Source organism: Lemur catta, chromosome 1 (genome assembly GCF_020740605.2).
Source record: "Lemur catta isolate mLemCat1 chromosome 1, mLemCat1.pri, whole genome shotgun sequence".
In the NCBI taxonomy this organism is placed as follows: domain Eukaryota; kingdom Metazoa; phylum Chordata; class Mammalia; order Primates; family Lemuridae; genus Lemur; species Lemur catta.
Window position 1 is genome coordinate 55,596,654 of NC_059128.1, and position 24,878 is coordinate 55,621,531.

At 34.6% G+C, this 24,878-nt stretch overlaps 1 protein-coding gene across 2 annotated transcripts in view; it reads right to left on the reverse strand.

Moving 5' to 3' along the window:
* Window positions 1–204: 204 nt before the first annotated feature.
* BRMS1L (BRMS1 like transcriptional repressor) overlaps window positions 205–24,878 on the reverse strand; it is a 32,507-nt gene continuing 7,833 nt past the window's right edge. For both annotated transcript variants that reach the window (XM_045568542.1, XM_045568551.1), the window contains 7 exons: window positions 23,825–23,904; window positions 8,923–9,019; window positions 7,819–7,902; window positions 7,085–7,149; window positions 5,994–6,033; window positions 3,200–3,326; window positions 205–1,808 (listed from right to left, as the gene is read on the reverse strand). In XM_045568542.1, the coding sequence (XP_045424498.1) occupies window positions 1,691–1,808; window positions 3,200–3,326; window positions 5,994–6,033; window positions 7,085–7,149; window positions 7,819–7,902; window positions 8,923–9,019; window positions 23,825–23,904 (611 nt within the window). In that variant the 3' untranslated portion in view covers window positions 205–1,690. The remainder of the gene's footprint in view (window positions 1,809–3,199; window positions 3,327–5,993; window positions 6,034–7,084; window positions 7,150–7,818; window positions 7,903–8,922; window positions 9,020–23,824; window positions 23,905–24,878) is intronic.

Below are 24,878 nucleotides of genomic sequence, written 5' to 3' on the forward strand. Positions count from 1 at the left end.
TCTGGCCTTTATTTTTAAATTAAATATAACTCAGCTGTCTTGAACATCTAAATAGAGGCTGAATTGTGGTTTAGAGAAACAGACACATTTGTGCAGCACTCCATATCTATTGATATAAACTGACTCAAATCCTTCTTCAAAGTGCACAGGTTATAAATACTAAAAGAACTAAACACACATAAGTAATTCAAGACACTACAAATGACACTCAAACACATCTTTTTATTATATACTAAATTTAAAAATACAAATCTTATTAAAAATGCTTATCAAACATTGTATACATAAGTACTGTGAAATACGATTGGGTTATGACATTATGTACATTTGCTAAGGTTAATTAGAAACAGAACAAAGTAGCATAACTTTGCTGATACTGAATTTCAGAAGTCAAATGTTTTAAAATTTGGCAACTGTGAAGTAGTAATCTGCACAGGAAGATGTTTGCAGAGGTAAAATAGTAAGAAAACAAACGGAATCATGCAGATATTCCTGCTCTAAGTGTTAATAAGTAGATTTCTTCCTCGTCCTCTTAAGTCTTATTGTAACAGAAATTAAAGTGCACAAGACCACCAGGAATACTTGATTTGGTTGTACCCTAAATATATTCTACAGCCAATGTGCTGCCATATTAAGGGTTTCAATTCTTTGTACTGTTCCTGAGGCTTTGGAAGTTAATTTTGAATGTGGCTAAGGGAGGCCAACATTTTCTAAATTGCACCAAATGGCCTTAAGGTATAGAAATACCAAAGATAATAATATTAATTTGGGAATAGATTCAAGGAAATAATCCCTGTCTATTTTGCCCTAGGAATAAAATTAGAATAAGGACCTAGTTTTACCTCTGGAAAATGCTTACTAAGAATCTTTGTCAAAAGATCAGACATGTACAGCAAACACCACAATACTGTCAGTTACTGTTCACCCATTTATATACTGCATCATAAATACCAGGTATAAATACCACCCTCTAAAGGGTCACAAGAAATACAGGTAGAAGCATGTTATCACTTGACACATATTTTACTAATTAAGTATAATTTGTAAAAATAGGTCACCACCATACAATCAAGGAAGAGGGGAAGGAAAGCTGCTATTCTACAAAAGTGCTCCTTTTTAGCTTTCAAACCCAATAGCTTAATTTTGGGTAAAACAAGATTGTAAGGTAAGGCCATCAGTTCTAAATAAGCTGATGACACCATATCATATATACATATTCATATATATGTTTAAATTTCAGTTCTGATTTAACACTAATGTACTAATACAAACCATTTATAGGAAAACATTTTATCAGTCATATTTACAAACACATGATGAATGACAAAGATACACAAAATGTTTTAAATTGCAGATAAATGTAGTCATAGTTCACTAAAGATAAGACAAATTTGTATAACTTTTTTAAAAACTGAAGAAAAATGTTTAGAAAGAAACCCCTACCATATACAGTATAACTATTGGTCATTAGACCTAAGAGGCAAATAAATGTAATGATCATGATTAAACTTTTATTACTGTTTCTTTTAATAACATATCAATATGAGGTCTACTTAGAGTACTACCTACAAATACACATTCTCTCATGATTCAATGAGAATATTAAGTTATTGAATACATTTTTTACTCCCATGACACATCACACTTGGTAACACTAATAAGGTAGATTTAGGTAACACTTAAATCATGATTACGAATGTTTAATTGAATATTTTCCTTTCTGTAGCTGTGAAATGTAAAGCTTAGATTTGCTTCCATCAGGCCTCTTAAACCAAACTTCATCATGGTTAATTGTTGTAATTATGGCACTAAAAGGAAAAAAAAAAGAATGAATGAGTGAATTACAGTATGCCTCCTCAACTCATTTTAGATTACTAGCTATAAAACCAAACTCATTGGGACTACAATAGCAGATTCAGCATTCATTTACCAGAGTGCTGTGTTATTAGCAGGGCATGCTGTCAAAAATATCACATTCAGCAATACTTAATAGATCATCTTTCTTTTCTTAATAGAGTTGGTAAAATTCACTTTCTATTAGAACTATTAAATGTACATCTTTCCTACTCTATTCCCACCCCTCAAAAACAGAGTGGTACTAAATGCACTATATGGTATTACACCCCCAACTCATATCAGCCTTGGCTATAGGAAATCTTTCAAATGTAATACTAATCCTCAATTTCCAGTGTCAACCCATCTATAGTACTTACACGAATTTTTTTTTTGACACTACTAATTTTTACTTAGAAATTTAAAAAAAAATAGATTTGTGTTTTATCCTTCTATGCTATTTCATGTCTTTTTTAACCACTTTTATATTAAGTAGTAGTAAAATGTCTCAAAAGTAATAAAGAATCCAGGAGTATCATATATAACCTAGTAATTAGATCAATGAGGTTCTATGAGAAAAGTTACTGGAATTCTAAAAATTTAAAGATGAAATTATAATCCAATTAAAGCCACTGTATTTAGGGAATGAGTATTCTAGACTAAATTCAAATGTTTTATTTACCACTGATACCTCAAAAAAGATATTTTCTTATGATAGCAGGTCATTACTCTGAAAATTAACTCTTAAACTACTGAAGGAAGGAAAGCTGATTAACAATATTTTCAAAAGGCCACAACCAGATAAAACTTACAAGGCTATGTAAATAATTATATAAAATTTATTTAAGCCTAGACAAATTCTTGAGACTTTTAAAAGGCAGTTTTCAGTTTTCAAGTTATACTTTAATTACTATCACTTTTAAGGTTTTCATTAATTTTCCATTTGTTTTCTACTCTAATTGATACAAATTCTTTTTATCCAAAATACTGTAACACACCCAAAAAGGTTAAGGATTACTAAATCCACCAAAGATTCATAATAGTCTGGTGTGAAGATCATTATATTAAGATCACAATAATTCACTTACTATAAGAATTAACAAACAGGATTAGTTAACTGGCTAAATAATTTCAACATCTTCACTTGTGTTAATGCTTGTATTCATGAACTTAATATGAAGACTGGTGTATAAATATTAACACTGTTGTACACATACAATCAAGTCATATGGCCAGTGAAAAAAAGATCTACAGGCAACTCATGATGTATTTATGAATGCACTACAGAGGGAGCAGATATTTTATTGACATCAATGTTGTAAACTATAATACCGAGCCACACTGAAATAATAAAGGTTTTTTTTACCTTGTAGGACATTCATCTTTTTTATCAATACATATTGTTTGTCCACGTATATACCATTCACCATCATAATATAGTCTTCCCTCTTCAGACCTAGCACTGTGCAGATGTTTTTCCAGTTTCACAGGTGCTAAAGGGATCAGTTCAAAAACTGTTATATTAATAAGACATTGTCAGAAGAACAAAAGGGCCAGAATATTAAGAATTAACACCACTCCATGCACATATATGAAAAAAACACTAAAAATACTTCTTAAATAGCAAACCTAAAATCAAATAAAAAAAGAAGGCCGGGCGCGGTGGCTCACGCCTGTAATCCTAGCCCTCTGGGAGGCCGAGGCGGGTGGATCGCTTGAGGAGTTCGAGACCAGCCTGAGCGAGACCCCGTCTCTACTAAAAATGGAAAGAAATTATCTGGACAACTAAAAATATATATAGAAAAAATTAGCCAGGCATGGTGGCGGCATGCCTGTAGTCCCACCTACCCGGGAGGCTGAGGCAGGAGGATCGCTTAAGCCCAGGAGTTTGAGGTTGCTGTGAGCTAGGCTGACGCCACGGCACTCACTCTAGCCTGGGCAACAGAGTGAGACTCTGTCTCAAAAAAAAAAAAAAAAAAAGAATTTGATTTCTCCCATTCTTTTATATAATTCACTAAGTTTTTAATATAACTACTGAACAAAGCTACACATTGAACAATAAATCATCAGTTAAGAGACAAGTGACAGAAGGGGAAGCAGGTACATTATTGATTTCTAGTGCTAATTTTAAGCAGTAGTTAAAATATCAATCAGCATATTGCCATTGAAAATTACACTTTTTATATTTTCTCCTCTGCAGGCATCTGACACTTCCAAAGCAGCACAGTTTAATATACATTCCAAAGTTCCCCAGGCCTTTAATTCTAAGAAAGGAAATGTCCTAAGTAGAACTTCTATTTCTAAATCCCAGAAATGGTTTGGCATTAGTCAGATAAACTCATACAGGGAAAAAAACATTCTTCATGGAAACATACTGTCAAAAGTATACCATGAAGTAGGCACTTCATCATTCAAATGTCACCTCCTGCAAGAGGTCTTCCCCAACCAGCCTACCCACTCCTCAATTAACTGTCATCACAACTGTATACTTCCTTCATAGCAGTTATCATCTGTAACTATCTCCTTAATTATTTGTTTATATATCTATGATTCCACCTCCCGCAAGGAGGCTCCAGAGGTCAATCTCTCTCACTATTGTATTCTCAGAGCCTAAAATAGAGACTAAAATAGTGCCTGTTATGTAGAAAGAGTTCAATGAGCATTCATTCCTTCATTCAACAAATACTGTCTTGAGTACTTCCTATACACAAGGAAGTGTGTTGGGTGCTGGGAAAAAAAAATTGTGACTAAAAGAGATATGGTTTTAGCCTTTGTGGAGCTTACAATCCATCAGGAGACAGACAAACAAGTAAACAAACTCAAAAGTACAAACTGAGGTAAGTGCTATAAATACAGCTAATAGGAGACAATACTAAAGATAACAAGGGTAGGAGGGAGACCCACTCAAATAGGGCAGTGATATTCTTAAAGGAATCTATGATTCAAAAATGTTAAAAACCACTGCTCTAGAGATTTAGGCAGTTGCCCTGGCAGTTAATTCCCAAGGGCAGTAATTTAGTATAATACTGCTGAGATTGCCTGACAAGATATAAAGTTTAAAGGAATCCTTGGACTAAAGATGAAAATGGAAATTGATCTCTTATAGATTACTTTACCTGTTAGAATGTGACTAGAAATTCCTTTTCTAAGTATTTAGAACATGTTTTTTAAAAAAATCTAGCTTCATTGTTCTTAGAAGGATTAGGAAATCTCATCTACAGTGAAAGAAGGCATAAACGGAGAAAGTTATCCTAGACACTAATGTCCATCACAACTTTGGCAGTGATTTTAAACTTTCAAAAAACATCAAGGAAGGGTAATTTGATGTCAGTTTTACTAAAGCATATCAGAATGTGTAAATGTTGGTGGTGGGTATATTTCTTTGATGGACTCCACTGTCAGCAGTCTAATCTCTCTCCTCAGAAAATGTGCACACAGAAAAAATTTTGTACACGATTTCAGAGGACACAATTTCAGAACCTTTGAAGTCAATCCACGAATTCCAAAAACCTCTGCTACAGAATTACTGAGCCCATATAAAATACAGAATAGGCCAGGTGTGGTGGCTCACACCTGTAATCCTAGCCCTCTGGGAGGCTGAGGCGGGTGGATCGCTCGAGGTCAGGAGTTCGAGACCAGCCTGAGCGAGACCCCGTCTCTACTAAAAATAGAAATAAATTATCTGGACAACTAAAAATATATATAGAAAAAATTAGCCGGGCATGGTGGCGCATGCCTGTAGTCCCAGCTACTCAGGATGCTGAGGCAGGAGGATCGCTTAAGCCCAGGAGTTTGAGGTTGCTGTGAGCTAGGCTGACGCCACGGCACTCACTCTAGCCCAGGCAGCAAAGTGAGACTCTGTCTCAAAAAAAAAAAAGAAAAAGAAAAAAATACACAATAAATACTTTTTGAGTTACTGATCCATTATTAGCAATAGCAATGTAGCTGAATATTAAAAGAAGAATTATACTGCATCCAGAAATTCTGAAACTTTTAAATGAAACAAATGACTCCAGAAGAATTCCTCATAATTACAGGTATGGTATTCACTGATAAAATAAAACCACTGACAGGGGAGCTCTTTAGTATATAGATGATTTAACAACTGATTCAACAAGTCTCTACAGAGAATATTTCTCAATTCAGACAAAATGACTTACGTTCTGTTTTCACTCTATGTGGACCCAGGGTAGCCATTGCCTTAATTTAAAAAAAAGAGGAAGAAAGAAGTTGTCTGAGTTCAGACTGAAAATTTATTTTGGTATCTACTTAATATGCATAACACTACTGATTAGCTCAATAACAAATATAGTAAAATATAATCATTAGCTGCTCTAACAAAATTTTTAATGTCCAAGACCATAAGGAATGTACATAAAGAATAACAATTTCTCCTAGAGGTGTTTTCAATACCTGAAATAATCTCTAACCCTCAACTAAGAAGTTTATAAAAATGGAAAAATTTAATGAGGAAAATAAGCCTCCACTTTCAAATAAACACAGAAAAACGTATAATTCTTGAATATTCAATGACAGAATACATGACATATAATAAGAGTTCAAGTGGTCACTTTTGTTTGTTCAATAAATATTTATTCGAGTGCCTTCTACAAGCCAGGACTGGGCTAAGGACTAGGCACAGGATGGTGATATTATTCTTATTTTGGGGCAAACTAAATCAATGCTTTTCTGTACTTTTACATAAATTATTAATTACATTATTACTTAAAAAATACAATCTGGGCCAGGCACAGTGCTCACGCCTGTAATCCAGCACTTTGGGAGGCCGAGGCAGGAGGATCACATGAGGCCAGGAGTTTGAGACCCCCCCTGGGCAACATAGCAAAAACCTATCTCTACAAAAAATTAAAAAATTAGCTGGGCATGGTGGCACACACCTATAGTTCCAGCTACTTGGGAAGCCAAGGAAGGAGGATCGCTTGAGCCCAAGAGTTTGAGGTTACAGTGAGCTATGATGACACCACTGCACTCTAGCTCAGGGAACAGAGTGAGACTGTCTCAAAAAAATAATAATAATAAAATAAAAAATACAATTAAACTGCTGACATGTCTTTAATTCGTAAAATCTTCTTGCAGTCACTGTTATCTGTAATAGTATTGACTGTCTTACAAAAAAAGTTGCAAAAGCAAAGCATATTTATAATAATCATATTCTATTAGTGAAAAACCACAGAATCTTAAAAAGTAGACTACAAAAATATGCTTGTGTTTCATTCCTTTTTAATCATACCTTCCTAATTGTTGTCCAGTCTTCAAGAATATCAAGATCTTGTAGCATATAAACTATATATGGACGTTGAAAAGTCAAGGTCAATTTAGCTGTAAGAATATCACACTTTGAATTATATTTCCAAAGATCTAGTTTCCAGAGAATAGAACAATGATTTATGGACATAATCCTTTGGTATCCTGAATCCTGGCTTCAGATTATTCTTGAAGTCGCTTAGTACCAGGATAAATACATTCTAGTACTTCTAATGCCATAAGCCCATTCCCTTAATTCTGTGATATCACTGATTGTAAGATATACCACTAACCTAGTTACTGTTTTTAAGGTGGAGGGGGAAATGAGACGGGGCAAGGGCATGGTACCATAGGCAATGCCAAGATTGAGTGCACATATTAGTTCACACTCCAATTTGAGAAACATTAAAAAAATTTTGTTAGGGTATACATGAGAATTAAACAATCATGCTATATACTAAATAGCTGTTTCACATCAAAGCCTTTATGAACTACAAAGCCATAATAATTTTCAAAGTTGAGATCATGACCAAATCTCTTCTCCTACCTCTCTTAATCTAAACTATATCTTCTGCCTTCAATCAGTTTTATAAATCATCTTTTGCTTATTACAAGATCATGTAAATAAAGTCAATGTGTACAAATAAAAGTTATAAAGGTATGCATGATGCAAAAATGTACACGACGGGGAAAAAGCCCAGAAAATTTGGAAAAGGATATCTGAAACAACAACAGGCTTCTTTTTATCAGGACTGAAAGGATCCTTCCTCTTTTTTCTTGACTGAAGCTCATCATTCCACAGCTCTGGCAGGTAAATAAAAATTTAGTATTAGCTGATTTCTGGTGATCAAAGGAGGAAAAAAGACTGTAATCCTATGGTGGCTATTTAGTTACATAGAAAACTGTATAAAACTTCATTGGTGGCTATGTATGTATACCTAAGACTGCATATAATTTCATGAACAGTTATATCTTTATCAATTTTCCTCTGTCTTTATTAAAGCAAAAATTAATTTGGCAGTTAATAAGAATTGATGAGTATATCCCAGGTATTTTGTAAAATATATATTACATGCAATATCTCACCTAATCTTCAAAGCTACCTCTGAGGTAGGTATTATTATTACTCCCCCTTGATAGACAAGGAGACCAATTGAGAAAAGCTAAGTAAATGTCCATGGTCACCCCATTAGTAGTTGAGGGAACACTGGCATTAGAGCTCAGTTTGTCTAACTCTACCATGTCTACTCTATACCAGAAAAATAAAATTTATAACAGATAAAGTGATACTTATTCAAGAACTGTAGGATAACCTAGTAAACTTCCAATCAAATATAGGAAAACTCTAAATAATACCCCTGAAAAAGCCTATTGTACATTGGACTGATCTAATTATTAATGTTTCTCCTTTTTCTGAAACAAAAATCTACCTCCCTATAATGTCTATCAATTTGCCCTAGCTTGTCTGATGCCAAAGAGAAAAGGTTTTTATTCTTTCTTCCACATGACAGTTTTTTAAGACTTAGAGGGAAAAACATATACTATAGCTGTCTTCCAATACTACTCTTACAGTAGATTCCTGTCACACTTCTACTTTGTCCCTTTTCATGTGCTCCATTTTTTACATCTTTCTAAAGTGTGAGTTCAAATTAAAGTAACAATCACAATCATATCAAATTTTTTAGGAGCTTTCCCTTTTCCCCTCTTGTTGGGACACTTCATTTATCTAACATTAATATTAGAAGGCTAAGATATTATGAGACACACTGCAGTGAGCCAAAGGTTTGGTGTCACTTAAACGTCATAATAACATCATTCGCTTACCTGACGTAATATCAATGCTGTGCCTATCCTCTTCAAGCCTTCTTATTTTCTCCTCTAGTTCACTCTGGACTGTATCATACAGCAAAAGCTTTTCACTCTGGAAAAAAGACAGATTATACTGAAGAAGAAAGAAAAAAATTGATCTATCTTAGAGTACCAAATAACTTACTCTTAAAGTACTTCAATATATGGTGTTTTTGTTTGCTTTCTCAGTTCAACTTAAAAATTTTAAAGGAGACATATCTAATACATGAAAGAAATAAAACAAAACATAGAATCTAAATATAGATTTAACTATATGCAATTACATTCTGTATAAGAACATCTAAATTTATGCATGATAAAGAGGTAAATATTTACTTCATAAAAAACTCATTGCAAACTCCCATGTCCCCTTTTAAATATAAGCAGGTCCAACCTGTCACCATAATAAAAAAACTTGTTCTATAAAGTATATTATTATAAAATAGATCACATTTTTTCATAGGAATGATAATTGGGCCATTATTCCTCACTAATATCTCAACATCATATTAAAATATAGACTAATCTAACACAAAAAGTATGATTCAAGTATAAATTTTATAATCATTTAAAATAATTAAATTATAGTCTAAATTATAAAATTACAGACTAATTATATCCAAATCTCTCTGCAAAACTATAGACAGATTGACTGCTAAAACAGATAAGACTGGCAGATCAGACTAGAACCCAGGTCTACTAATCCCAGTCCATCATTTTTTTTTTTTTTTTGAGACAGAGTCTCACTTTGTTGCCCGGCTAGAGTGAGTGCCGTGGTGTCAGCCTAGCTCACAGCAACCTCAGACTCCTGGGCTTAAGCGATCCTCCTGCCTCAGCCTCCCAAGTAGCTGGAACTACAGGCATGCGCCACCATGCCCGGCTAATTTTTTCTATATATATTTTTAGTTGTCCAGATAATTTATTTCTATTTTTAGTAGAGACGAGGTCTCGCTTAGGCTGGTCTCGAACTCCTGACCTCAAGTGATCCACCCGCCTCAGCCTCCCAGAGGACTAGGATTACAGGCATGAGCCACCGCACCCGGCCCATCATTTTTAATTATATAACATTGTAGCCCTTATTTTAAAAACCATAAAATTTATATAATATCTAAAGATTGATCAGATAAAAAGCCTATGACAGATTCCCAACCCACCCACCACATGTTTATTTACTAAGATATACAACTACATAGCCCAGATTTGATTGTCTTGTGGAAGCTCCCGGGACAGAGTTAGATATGACTTCCTATGGAAGACATAGGCCATGCTATATAGGCAGCAACTCCAGCGTCAGTCATGAAGCCCTCTCTATTACAGTTTGAAATTTAGAATCTACAAATGCTTGAAGGGTCTCGACATGGCAGGAAAAAGATGGTTTTTGTCAATTTGAGACAAGCCACGAACTAGAGAGAAAGCAAAGCTAAAGAAGACTGAAACTAGATCTCGTATGAAAAATTGTCTCCATGCATGCTGTTCTCTGTACTTACTTCCTTTTGCTTGTTCTCCTGCCTTTAGTAAAGTCTTATGAAATATTCCAGCCTTATCTACATTGTGCTACAAGAATTGGTAAATGCTTTACAGAGAAAAATTGGGAGAGCAGGCCCCCTCCACAGTCAAGATAGTGTGGTAGCTATAAACAGATCCAATTTCCCCAACCAAAGATGAGTCTTAATGCAGAGCTGGAGTCATAAAGCTTTTGCTTTTAAGAATATGAACATTTAACTAGTGTATTCTTTCCTTCCTATTGATAAATTTTCCCTAGGCCAAGGAAAAATTCTGAAATAAATCCACTTTTTATGATTTTAAAAAAAGTCACAATGAGACTGAAATGTTTGAAACTTGGAAGGCAACTCTAAAGATAGTAAAGGTATACTTTAAAGCTGCAGTCCCCAACCCCTGGGCTGTAGACCAGTACCAGTCTGTGGCCTGTTAGGGACTGGGCCACAGAGCTCCGCCGCTCTCCCTACTCACCCCCCAGGCCATAGAAAAACTGTCTTCCATGAAACTTAGGAACTGGGGGGTGAGTGAGTGAAGCTTCATCTATACGGTCACTCCCCATCGCTCCCATCACCCACATCACCACCTGAGCTCCGTTCTGCCTCCCTGCCCACTCCCCCGCCCTGTGGAAAAAACTGTCTTCCATGAAACCAGTCCCTGGTGCCAAAAAGGTTGAGGACCACTGCTTTAAAGTATACAGATAGAAGGGCTTTGAATATATTTTCATTCTTATTTCTCTTTTTTTAAGAAAGTTCTTTCCCTTTTCTCCAACCTCGTAAGACCCTCAAAAGGCTCCCCTGAAGAGGAAGGCAGTCATAATAGAACAGCTAAAGGATACCTGGAAAAGAAGGGGGCAAACTCCCTTGCCTGGTGCCTGTAGAGGTTTCTGTGTTCAAAAGATAACTTTGGTTTTTAAAAATACTACTTATAAGTACATATTTGGCTTCAAGATCCCACATCCCTCCTATCTCCACACCTAGACTTATTAAACCTGTTCACTAAACCCTTCCCCAGGCTGACAGCTAGGCTGTTTCTTATCAGGGCAGCTTTAAGGAAAGTGGCCCCAAGATACCATTTTTGTATCAATCTCACACTGACCTGTGTTCAGAACCAACTCCCCTTTGGCAGTTCCCTGACTCAGGTACCTCACAGTTCTCAACTTCTATCAGGACTGGAGCCCTGGGAGACTTTGAAGGGCTAACATTATCAGAAAGTGACACATTAAAAAGCTACAATAGTTTTTTTGGTTTTTTTTTTTTTTAAGTATATTGCACTGGAATAAAAAAAAATACACAGAATAAATTTTTTAAAAACTCAGAAACAGACCCTGGTTATGAGAAAATGATAAAAGTGACTTTTCAAATTTCCTGGAAATCTGATGACAATAAATGACAATTAAAAAATGAGTTTATATCCTGAGCATTTTTTGCTTTACATTATAAATAAAAATAGACTAAAGAGTTAAATTTATAAAATGAAATCTGAAAGAATTTTTTAAAATATTAGAAATTTTCCAGAACTGAAGATAGGGAGGAGTTTCCTGATTAAAAGGTTCCTCTGAGTATCCAGCACAACGAATGAAAAAAGAACCAGAGCAAGGCACATTATCTCCCAATTCCACAACACCAAGAATAAAGAGAAGATCCTAAAGGTCTTCAGGAAGAAAATAGGACACATACAAAGTATTGGGAATCAAAATGATAAGACTTCTCAAAAGCAATGCTGGAAGCTAGAAGACAATGGAACAATGCCTTCAAAATTCTGAGAAAACATGACTACTAACTAGAATTCCATACTTTTAAGTATGAGAGTAAAGACGTTTTGGGGCTTGGCACGATGGTTCATACCTGTAATCATAGCACTTTGGGAAGCCAAGGCAGGAGGATCACTTGAGGCCAGGAGTTTGAAACTAGCCTGGGCAATGTAGCTAGACCCTGTCTCTACAAAAAAATTTAAACAAATAAAAATTAGCCAGGCATGGTGACATGTACCTGTAGTCCCATCTACTCAGGAGGCTGAGGCTGGAAGATCTCTTGAGCCCAGAAGTTCAAGGCTGCAGTGAGCTATAATCTCACCACCGCACTCCAGCCTGGGTGACAGAGCAAGACCCTACCTCTTAAAAAAAAAAAAAATAGATGCTTTTAAACGAGAAAGATGTGATGGTTTTAAAACATGTCAAATAATTCTTTGACATATAACTTCAAAAAGTAGAAACTAATTCTTCACTCTTGAATATGGGCAGTACTTAGAGACTCACTTCTAATCAACAGAATGTGGCAGAAATCTAGGTCATAAAAAACACTGTCACACTGTCTTGCTCTTAGATCACTTACTCTAGGAGAACCCAGCCGCTAGGTCATAAGGACACTAATTAGCCAGTGGAGAGACCCATGTGAGGAGAACTAGGGATTACAACCAAGAACTGGCAACAACTTCCTAGCCTTAAAAGTCAGTCACTCTAGAAGCAAATCCTCCAGCCTTAATCAAGCCTTCAGATAACTGCATCCATGGCTGATATCTTCATTGAACCTTCATGTGATTCCCTGAGTCAGAACCACCCAACTAAGTTGCCCCCAAATTTCTGGCCACTGAGATCACAACATAATATGTTTACTGTTTTGTTGAGCCACTACGTTTTGGAGTAATTCATTACAAAGCAACAGACAATGAACATAAGAGGGTTCAAAAAACTAACTTCTATTTACCCTTTCTCAGGATGCCACTTGAAAGATATACTCTACCAAACTGAAAGAGAAAATGAGACATAGTGGAAGAAAGGGGAAGGGAACATCCAGGTAAAGGGTAAAGAGATGCCCCATGAAGACAGAAATGCAGATGGCCTAGAAAATACCTGAAGGATGGAGCAGGAGGACAGATTTGTGGGGTGTGGGTGGTGGGGGTGGAGGGCTTGCTGCCAGGAGGGAGCCCTTCAGAAGAAAATGGGGCTAATGGATTATCTGATACATTTAATCACATAGAAAACAGCATTAGGACTTCAGTATCTGACAGAAGCAAACACAAGGGCCTTTTCTAGGTCATTCTAGAAGTTACCAGAAGACACTGTTTACAATGAACTTTAAAGGGAGAAGCTGTTTTGACCTTTACTGAACATAAGTTTAAATCCTCATATAGTTGAAAACTTATCACAGATCCCATGCTTATTTTGATTTTTCTTGAGTCCATTAGGTAACACGCATTTTATCTTGCTGAATACTCAGGCTTTGTGAAAAATCAATAAAACTGTACATTTTTGGTTTAACTTAAAAAAAAACAACAGCATTAGGATGCTTTTATAGATCTGCTGGAATCTCTGACAAGAATTGATAAACAGAGAAAACTAACAAACAATAAATGAAGCAATTATTAATTCCAAGATTTTAGAAAATGTACAAGAATAGTTTTAAGCACAGTATAACTCTTGGCTCGGTGAACAATAGTTATAATTAAAAGAAAAATAAAAATTTTTACATAATATTAGAAAAATGGGATAGGGAAATCCTCAGCTTCCATAATAGAAAACCAATAGATAATGTCTAAAACTGCTATTATTTAGAAGTATGAGGGTAAATTCCAGAAGCAGTAGGTAAAACTGTTAAATAGATAATTGCTACTGTGATACAGAATTTAGAAGTAGAACAGGAGACTATTGTTTTTCATTATAAGCCTGTGCCTTCAAAACATATATACACATTACCTGCTAAAAGCAAATTTTTAAAAAGAATATTTAGAACCATAGCATCCTCATGAAATACTCACAGTATGCTCATGAAATGCTGCTTGAAAATAAATTAGGATATAAAATAGTAGATATGGAATCATACCAGCTATGTTTAAAAATATATACAAACATACACTTATTAACAGTGATTACCTCTGGTTCGTAGATTGTGCTTGATTTTAGTTCCTTCTTTAGACTTATTTCTCAAGTTTTCTCAATAGATACTTATTAATATTATAATCAAAAAAAATTAATTAAGTAAACAGATAACCAAAAGATCAGAGCCTTGAATAGCTCTCACCTATCTTCTCAAGAACTGGAACCCTAACCCTTGAAGGCCTCTGGCTGAGACCTTGCTACCACCTGCTGTCAGATCTTAATACTCATCTCCAGCCCTGTGGTGAGGTTTAAATGAGGTAACCTAAATAAAGCATCTCCACCTGACTTAGTGTCTGGCACATTGTATTAATAGTATTCAATACATGTGATTTCCTTCCTTAATTTTATACAAACCACTGGCTGCCTCTATTGCCTCTGTGAGTTTTAGGTATACTTTATGTGTGCATACCTATGCGGGCACGTCCAGTCTCTGGTCCTGTCTCCTCCTCTCTATCTGCTGCTAAACAAACATTTATTCTGACAATTGGCAGGGTATCTCCCTTCTTTCCACTTTCCTTGCCTCCCAGAGGAACTTCTATACAAGTCAAATGTAAGAATAAGCAGATAAAAAGCCCTGAATAATGAAATTCAGATTTGTTGGTAAACTGCATTAATGATTAGAAAGATCAAAGAATTTCAATCCTGGTTCTGCTGTTCATTAAGTTGTGTCATCCTGAACAAATTACTCCACTTCTCTTAACTTCAGTTAACCCATTCATAAAAATCAGGATAATTCCTATTCCCTAATGTTGTTGAAAGGATGATAAGACAATGAATATAAAATACATAACACTCTAAATATTAAAGTTCCCTTTCAACCTTTATTTATTTCTTCTGTATAGAATGCCTTTGAACTACTAGTATTTTCAGATTTATTATATAATTATATAGATTATTTATGGCAGATTAATTATATGTTAACCATAAGAAATGTCAAGCCATAACTAAACTAGAAGAAATTTAGGTAAACATTTAGCATCACTATGGAGGAGAAAGGACTTTCAACACTGAAAAATGATGGAAAAGAAGATCAATATATTTGCCTAAGTAAAAAACACTATTTGATGACTTTTGTTTCTGACAAAAAAGTGGACTAAATATCCTGTGAAAAGTAAAAAAACCAACAACTCCCAATAGACCTAGACAGATATCCTGGATAAAATACCACAACCAACCTTTTAAAGGTACAGGTAAGCTCTTAAGAAAGTAAGAGATATCCCCAAGGACCAAAAATAAACAAAGAGCTAGAAACCAGCACGTTAACATGATGTTGAAGCTGTGGCTTCCTTGAGGGAATTTGCTGGTATCAATAACCTAGAAGCATGGTTTTCAGTGGTTACTTCGGAAAAAGAGAAAGGTCTGGGACCTCAGTAGGGTGAGAAACTGAAACTAGGATCCTTGCACAAAGGGTTACACCTTCAATGTAAAGGTAAACTAAATGGATCCACCTGAGGGAAATATATCTGTCTCAGCCTAGGCTCTAAGGGGGGGAAGCAGTTTTCCCTGAAAATATGTCATTTCAGGCCTGACCTCTATATATTTGAGATTCAAACATAGACTATCTGCATCTTCCAAGAAATACCAAGCACAAAAATTAGTTATTGGCTGGTGGCACACCAAGATGCCTAGCTGAAACAATCTAGCAGATATAAAAGTAGATACTATTTAGGTCCTAGGAGCTACATTCTCTGTCCAAGACTCACAGAATTCCTACCAATAAAGTTTGCCATAGTTCAGAATAATGAAATAAGGAAATAAGTTGTGAGATGTGAAAGAAATAAAAAACAGCAGAATTAGAATCCAAAGAACTTCAGATAATGATTTACTGAATAAAAATATGAATTATTAAGAGATATGGAATGCAGAATGAGAACTTACATATGACTAATTAGGGTTCCAGAAGAAAGAAGTAGAGAAAATGGAACAGAGACAATAACAGAAAAGATAATGGCTGAGAAATTTCCAGAACTGATGGAAAACATAAATTCAGAAAGCACTATAAATCCAAGTCAGGAGAGATAAAAATAATCTATATAAAAACACACACTAGAGAAACTAAAGATCGACAAAAAGAAGAGCTTAACTATAGCCAGTAAGGGGGGAAAAACAACTTATCTACAAATGATCGCAGACTTATTCTTAAGCACAGACTTTTGGGGAGAAAATTACTGTCATCCTAGAATGTTATATTCCCCTAAACTGTCCTTCAACAATGATTGCAAATAAAGATTTTTTAGGATAAATAAAAACTGAGTTTACCACTAAGAGACTCTCAGTGAAGGGATGCCTAGGATGTTCTTCAAGAAGCAAAAAACGAACCTGCAAGGAAGAGTTGTAACCCAAAAACAGTGAACAAGAAACTAGTAAAATGTGGACAAACCTAAAAAGAACTAATTCTATGAGACCAAAATAATGTCTCATTTGAAGGGTAAAAAAGCAAGATGGAACTAAAATACTGAACAACTATAACCTGTAATTTGGGAGGGAGTAACTGGAGGTAGAGGGTTCTCAGGTCCCTTATAGTCAGGAGGAGGGCAGAGTTAATAATTAATTTTTAGATCCTACTAATGTGGATATGCATGCTGAAAATTTAAGGCAATCATTAAATGTATAGAAATGGAAGGTACAGGGGTAATCACTAAAATAACAGAAATAGAGGTTATATAACTTTATGATATATTTTTAAAACTCAATAAATCACCCCCAAAAGAATGTTAGGAAAGAATAAAAAAGGACAAATCAGAACAAACAGAAAACTCAATATATGTTGATATTAAATAACAAAATAATCACTACAAATGTAATTGGACTAAATTTACCAGTTAAAAGGTAGAGATAGAATGAATTTTTTTTAAACTCATCAAGACATATGTTATTTAAAAAAGCAACACACATAAAATATAAAATTGGAAAAAAAGTTGGAAAAAAAGATGGGAAAAACTTTTATCAGGCCAAATAAAACTTGGGTGGCTGTTTTCATTATCTGTCAAAATAGACTGTAAGGCAAAATCATTGTTACAGAGAAAGAAGAGCATTAAAAAAGGACAAATATTATATTTATTAGAAAAACACAAAAATTCTAAAATGTATGAGTCTGATAATATAGCCTCAATATATACTCTATATATAAACATAGCAAAAACTGATAGACATACAAGGAGATAATGGAAATTAAGAAAATAAGCCCATTTATAATAGCAACAAGAAGAACAAAATAATTAGGAATAAATTTAACTAAAGAGGTGAAAGACCTATGCTGAAAACTACAAACATTGATAAAAGAATTAAAGAAGACAAATAAATGGAAAGACATCCAAGTTCATGGATTGGAAGACTTCATATTGTTAAAATGTCCATACTACACAAAGTGATATACAGATTCAATGCAATTCCTATCAAAATACCAGTGGCATTTTTTACAGAAATAGAAAAAACAATCTTTTTTTTTTTTTTTTTTTTTGAGACAGAGTCTCACTCTGTTGCCTGGGCTAGAGTGAGTGCCGTGGCATCAGCCTAGCTCACAGCAACCTCAAACTCCTGGGCTTAAGGGATCCTCCTGCCTCAGCTTTCCAAGTAGCTGGGACTACAGGCATACACCACCATGCCCAGCTAATTTTTTCTATATATTTTTAGTTGGCCAGATAATTTCTTTCTATTTTTAGTGGAGACGGGGTCTCGCTCTTGCTCAGGCTGGTCTCGAACTCCTGACCTTGACCGATCCTCCCGCCTCGGCCTCCCAGAGTGCTAGGATTATAGGTGTGAGCCACCGCACCCGGCCTTGAAAAAACAATCTTAAAATTCATAAAGAACCACAAACATAACAGACAGGCTTCACAACACTGATCTTGGCAATGATTTCTTTGATACGACCTTAAAAGTACAGACAACAAAAGCAAAAATAGACAAGTCAGACTACTAAAACTAAAAAGCTTCTGCACAGCAAAGGAAACAATTAACAGAGTGAAAAGGCAACTCAAACGGAAGAAAATATATGCAAACCATATATCTGATATGGCAGTAATATTCAAAACATATAAAGAATTCTTCAATTCAGTAAAAAAAACCAAATAATCAGATTAAAAAATGGGCAAAAGACTTGAATAAATATTTTTCCAAAGACATACAAATAGACAACAGGTATATGTAAAGATGCTCAACAACACTAATCATCAGGGAAATGTTAATCAAAACCACATGATAGATCACCACACACCTCTTAGAATGGCTATTATAAAAAAAAGACAAAAGGTAACAAGTGTGGGCAAGGATGTGGAGAAAAAGGAGCCCTTGTTAACCACTAGTGGGAATGAAAATTAGTTCAGCCATTATGGAAAACAGTATAGAGGTTCCTCAAAAAATTAAACATACAACCACACTACGATTTAGCAACTCCACTTCTGGGAATATAACCAAAGGAAATGAAATCAGTATGTCAAAGAGTTGTATGCACTCCTATGTTCAGAGCACTATTATTCACAATAGCAAAGATATAGAATCAACCTAAGTGTCCATTAACGATTGAATGAATAAGGAAAATGTGGTATATACATACACAATGAAATATTATTTGGCCTTAAAACAGAAGGAAATCTGTCATCTATGACAACATGGATAAACCTATAGGACATTATGCTAAGTGAAAAAAGCCAGGCACAGAAAGATAAGTACTACATGATCTCACTTGCATGTAGGATCTTAAAAAAATTTGAACTCACAGAAGCAGAAAGTAGAATGGTGGTCACCAGGGTCTGGAGAAGGGGTCGGTGGAATGTGGAATGGGAGATGTTGGTCAAAGGGTACAAATTTTTAGTTAGGAGAAATAGGTTCTAGAGATCTATTGTACAGCATGATGACTACAGTCAATAACATATTGTAGGCAGACACAGTGACAGGCAACCTGTGGTACCAGCTATTTGCTCAGGAGGCTGAAGCGTGAGGATCACTTGAGGTCAGGAGTTCAAGACCAGCCTGAGGAATATAGTGAGATCTCATTCTATTTAATTAATGAATTAAATGTATTATATATAAGTAAAAATTGCGAAAAGAGTAGATTTTAAATGTTTGATCACAAAATATGATAAGTATCTGAGGTGATGGATATGTTAAGTAACTTGATTTAACCATTCCACAATGTATATATATAACAAAACATCACATTGTACACCATAAATATATACAATTTTTTCATTTGTCAATTAAGAAATTAAAACAGTATAGAGCTTCCTCAAAAGAAATACCATATAATCCAGCAATCTTACTTCTGGGTGTTTATCCAAAAGTATTGAAAGTAGGATCTCAGAGAGATATTTGCACTACCATGTTCATTGCAGCACTATTCACAATAGCCAAGATGTGGAAACAATCTAAATGTCCACAGACAAATAAATGCATAAAGAAAATGTGGTACACACATACAACAGAATACTTTTCAGCCTTAGAAAAGAAGGAAATCCTCTCATTTGCCACAACATGGATGAACTCTGAAGACATTATGCTAATTGAAATAAGCCAGTCACAGAGGACAAATACTGCACAATACCCCTAATATGATGTACATGAACTAGACAAACACAGAGAAGCAGAGTACCGGATGGTGGTTTCCAGGGACTAGTGGAAGGGGAAAGGAGGAGCTGCCATTCAATTGATATAAAGTTTAAGTTATGCAAGATGATTAAGTTCTAGACAGTTGCTGTACAATGTTGTGCCTATAGTTAACAATACTCGTGTATTGTACACTTAAAAATTTGTTATGAAGGTAGATCTTATGATAAATGTTCTTACCACAAAAGAAGAAGAGGAGGAGGAGGAGGAAAAAGAAATTCCATGGAAGATATTATAAGTTTCAGCAGGGAGCTCTGGAATCACAAGCATTCAAGCATCATCCTTTTTAAGCAAAGGACCTAAGACTATAGATGTGAATTGTGGAGCACCTTATCATTAATGTCTTTTGCCTACAAATCTCAAATGGTGAATGACTTTATTGTTTTGAAGAGAATGGTATGTGGATGTGTTTAGGAAATAAAGAAGAAAACTAACTTAAAAAAAATACAAGGAGATATTAACAGGTCCACCATCACAGAGAGAAATTTTGACACACCTCCCTCAGTAATTGAAAAATTAAGTAGATCAAAAAAATGAGTACGAAAACAATCGCTCCATATTTTTTATAAATAAATAAGTTGAAAGTATTATGAAGAATGAGATATTTGCATAGTTTCAAAGTACTTCTTTTCAAAACATTTATCACAATGGGGGAAAAAGTAAATTTACTTGCGGAAACCTGGAAGACACCCCTTAAATCAAGTGATCAAAGTACACATCACCAATAACAGTACATATCAAAATTGTGCACTGCCTGATAGACTTCACTGAAAAGAAGACAGCATCACTGCTGTGATTTTTCTGCCAAAGACGCAAAAACTCTAATCAATAGCAGACCAACTCAAAACTGAGGAACATTCTATAAAATAACTGGCCTGAAATGATCAAAAATGTAAAGATCATGAAAGTCAAGGAAAGACTGAGGAATTGCTCCACCTAAAAGGAGACTAAAAAGACATAACAACTAATTACAACGACAAAGACAACATGTGGGCCGGGCGCGGTGGCTCACGCCTGTAACCCTAGCTCTGGGAGGCTGAGGCGGGTGGATCGCTCGAGGTCAGGAGTTCGAGACCAGCCTGAGCAAGAGTGAGACCCCCATCTCTACTAAAAATAGAAAGAAATTATCTGGCCAACTAAAAATATATATACAAAAAAAAAAAATTAGCCGGGCATGGTGGCTCATGCCTGTAGTCCCAGCTACTCAGGAGGCTGAGGCAGTAGGATCGCTTAAGCCCAGGAGTCTGAGGTTGCTGTGAGCTAGGCTGATGCCACGGCACTCACTCTAGCCCGGGCAAGAAAGTGAGTCTCAAAAAAAAAAAAAAAAAAAAGACAACATGTGATTTTGAACTAGATGTCTTTAATATAAAGGGTGCTATTGAGATAACAACTAAAATTTGAATGGGGTCTGAGGATTGGATGGTAGCAACATAGCAATGCACATTTCCTAATTTTGATGATTATACTGTGGTTATATAAGAGAATGTTTCTCATTTGTTTTAAATATACATTAAAGATTCAGGGGTGATGGTATATCATGTTGTCAACTCATTCTCAAGTGGTTCACCAAAAAGGGTTCTACATACTTTCTTACAACTTTTCTATGAGTGTGAGACTGTTAAAAAATACATATCACAGCCAGGGGCAGTGTCATAGTCCCAGCTACTCAGGAGTCTGAGATAGGAGGATCACTTGAGGCCAGGAGTTTGAGGCTGTGGTGAGCTATGGCTATGCCTATGAATAGCCATTGTACTCTGGCCTGGGCAATACAGCAAGATCATCTTTAAAATATATACATATATATGTATATATCTTAAAGACAAGATGTATTAAACACTTATGGAACTGAATACTGCGATCTTAAATATATACTTCTATGGAAGAGAAAAATATGGAATATTCCTAACTTATTTTATGAATCTTGAAATCAAAGACAGTATGAGAATTGAAAATTAAATCTCATTTGTAAACACAGAAATGAAACTTCTAAAAAAACATTAACAAACTGACTCTAGCAATGCAAGAAAAAAAGAATCATCCAGAAATCCAAGGATGGTTTAACATTAGGAAATACATAATAACGTAAGTCACCACATTAATATATCAAAAGCAAAAAACCATGTCTAATTCAATAGATGCAGACAAAGCATTTAATAAAACCTAATAATTATTCATGAGAAAAATTCTTAGAAAACAAGAAATAAACAGAAATTTCCTTAACTTGATAAAGAGTATTTACCAAAACCCAAAAGAAAATATCATACTTATTGGAAAACTGTTAGAAGCATTCCCTTAAGATCAAGAACACGACAACGATGTCTGCTTTCTCTGCTTCTATTCCATGTTGTATTGGAGGTCCTATCAGTGCCAGTAAGACAAGTAAAACAAATTAGAGGAAGATCAGAATGAAAGAAACAAACTGCCATTATTCACAAATGACATTATTACCCACATGGAAAATCTAAGAGAATCTGTACTCAAATTATTAGAATTAAGAAGAGAGGTAAGTAAAGTTGCTGGATATAATATCAATACTTATACAAAATTACTTTTCTATACAGTAGGAAAAAATAAAAAATCATTGTTTAAAAGTTGTTACTTTACAAAAAAATTTAAACAATTGTAAGAAGAGCAAGGTAAATGTATCAAGTTATTGAGTTATCAAAACTTGCTAGACTGAAAGCTATAGGAAAGATATCATGATGCTGCTGCAGAAACAGCCGAATAGACCAATGGAACGTATGAAAAAAGCTAGAAACAAGCCAGCACATATTTGGACACTTGCTATACAAGAGACAGAATTGACGATTTGTGGGGAAATGATGGAGTATGTAATAAATAGTGTTAAGATTACCTATCCATATGCAAAAAAATAAAATTAGAACCATACTTTCTACCATACACAAAAATAAATTAAAGGTAATTTGACAATATAAATGTTAAAAGCAAAAGTTCAAATTTTAAAGGAAAATAAATCTTTTTACTTAAAAATGGGACAACATAAAAAGCATATCCCATAAAGGAAAGATGATAAATTCAACTACATTAAAATGCAAAACTGTGCATCAAGTCCTCAAAAAGAGTGAAAAGATCCCACCACCTGGGTAAAAATATGTGCAAAGCATATAACCAGCAAAGCATTTGTATCCAGAATATATAAAGAACTTCTATAGTCAATGAGGAAAAGACTAAGAGCCACAAAGACAAAAAATACAAACAGGTGCTACTAAGGAAAGAAAATCCAGGCAGCTAGTAAACAACAAAAAGATATTTAATCTCAGTTGCAATCAAGAAAATGAAACAAGCCCCATCATTTTTATATCTAACTACTCTTTGTATAAGGTATATTAAAGCGACACAGAATCATTAGAGAACTTGTCCTCTTGCTTCCACCAGTATATTTACAATCTTGTCTAGGTTTTATGGAAAGTTATCTGCAAAATCAGCATTATGTTTTTAAAATGCTATTCAAAATAAACAGAACATACAGAAAAATATACCTATTTTTTCTCATAAATAGAGAATTCTGCCCTAAGATGTAGAAATAGGTCTAAACAGTCAGAAACTAATTCTATAGCTCAACATACATTTTGTGGGTCTAAACATCTATATCATACTAATTATACTATTTCTAATAATGCCAGATGACATAATCATTACAAAGTCTTTTTAAAGTAACAGTTGTAAAACTTCTAAAATTATCTGTTTTTTTCTACAGTCCTTTGTGTTCTCCTTCCAATACAGCATCCAGTGCAACTGTATTTTTTTTAAATCACATACAAGTGATGAGCTAAAATATTATTTAATTCTGTTTTACTTATTTTATTTGCTTTTTTAACTATGATACTCAGAAAAGGCTTGAAGAGATGAAATTATCTTAAAAGTTATGTAAATTGACAGTACCTCACAATGCTGGCGAGAAGCTTGAATTTCACATTCATACTTGTTCTTTACAGACTCTAAGCAGAGCTCTCTATAGATTCCTGCAACCAAACACAATTACTCTGATTATGTTAGCAGTAAGTTTCATTATCACCTCCCTACAGGAATTCTGTTCTCACTATATTTTATAAGATGAATCAAGAAGAAATTGACAAGTGATTCTAACTTTATCTGTAAAAGGCTCATTTAAAATATATATCCAAAAAGACTAGAAAGTAAGAGTTTAAGAGCTAGAAACTACACTGCTAATTTTTGTTTTTACCCCATTCTTCTAAAGAATACTCCTAAATACTTGATAGAGAATGATCAAAATGAAAATAAAACGCTTTTCCTATGAAAAACAATCTCAGGTTTCTCAAAATAGAAACAGAGAGACAATAAACTTTGGTTTCATTAATCACATATACTCAAAGTAACAACTGGACATTATAACCCCATCAAACCACTACTTTTAAACTATTATTTATTTTCAGAATCCAAAGCTTCCAAGAGGATTAAATGTACAAAATTATATAAAACAGTCAATAATATCTGGAATACTCCTGACAGGGCTTTACCTAGAGGACAGATGCCCAAGACAGTTTAACTCAGAGGTAATAAGACAATAGTATAAAATAGACAACACAGCCATGCAAATATGCCACTACAAAAATGGCAAGCAAAGATCTCTAGATGTGTATAGTAAAGGCAAGGGACAATTATCTGGAACTATGCCATCAGCAACACACACTATTCTCTGCAAAATCAAAAAATAAAAGAGGCCACAGAACAGAATAGTGAATAATTTACTCAAGTAGTACTTAGTCTAAAAGAACATAAAGAAAATTAGGGACATTTTTATTTTTAAGAGTATGCTGAGTCAATATGCAAAGACAGCAGGTATCATATTAATATTATCCACATACTTAATATCAAGCACTTAAGAATAAAATTTAGTTTAAGGTGGGTTTAGTACAAAAAGAACTTATTATCAACAATGCCTTAGGTATTATTTAACAGGTACCTGAGGATAAAT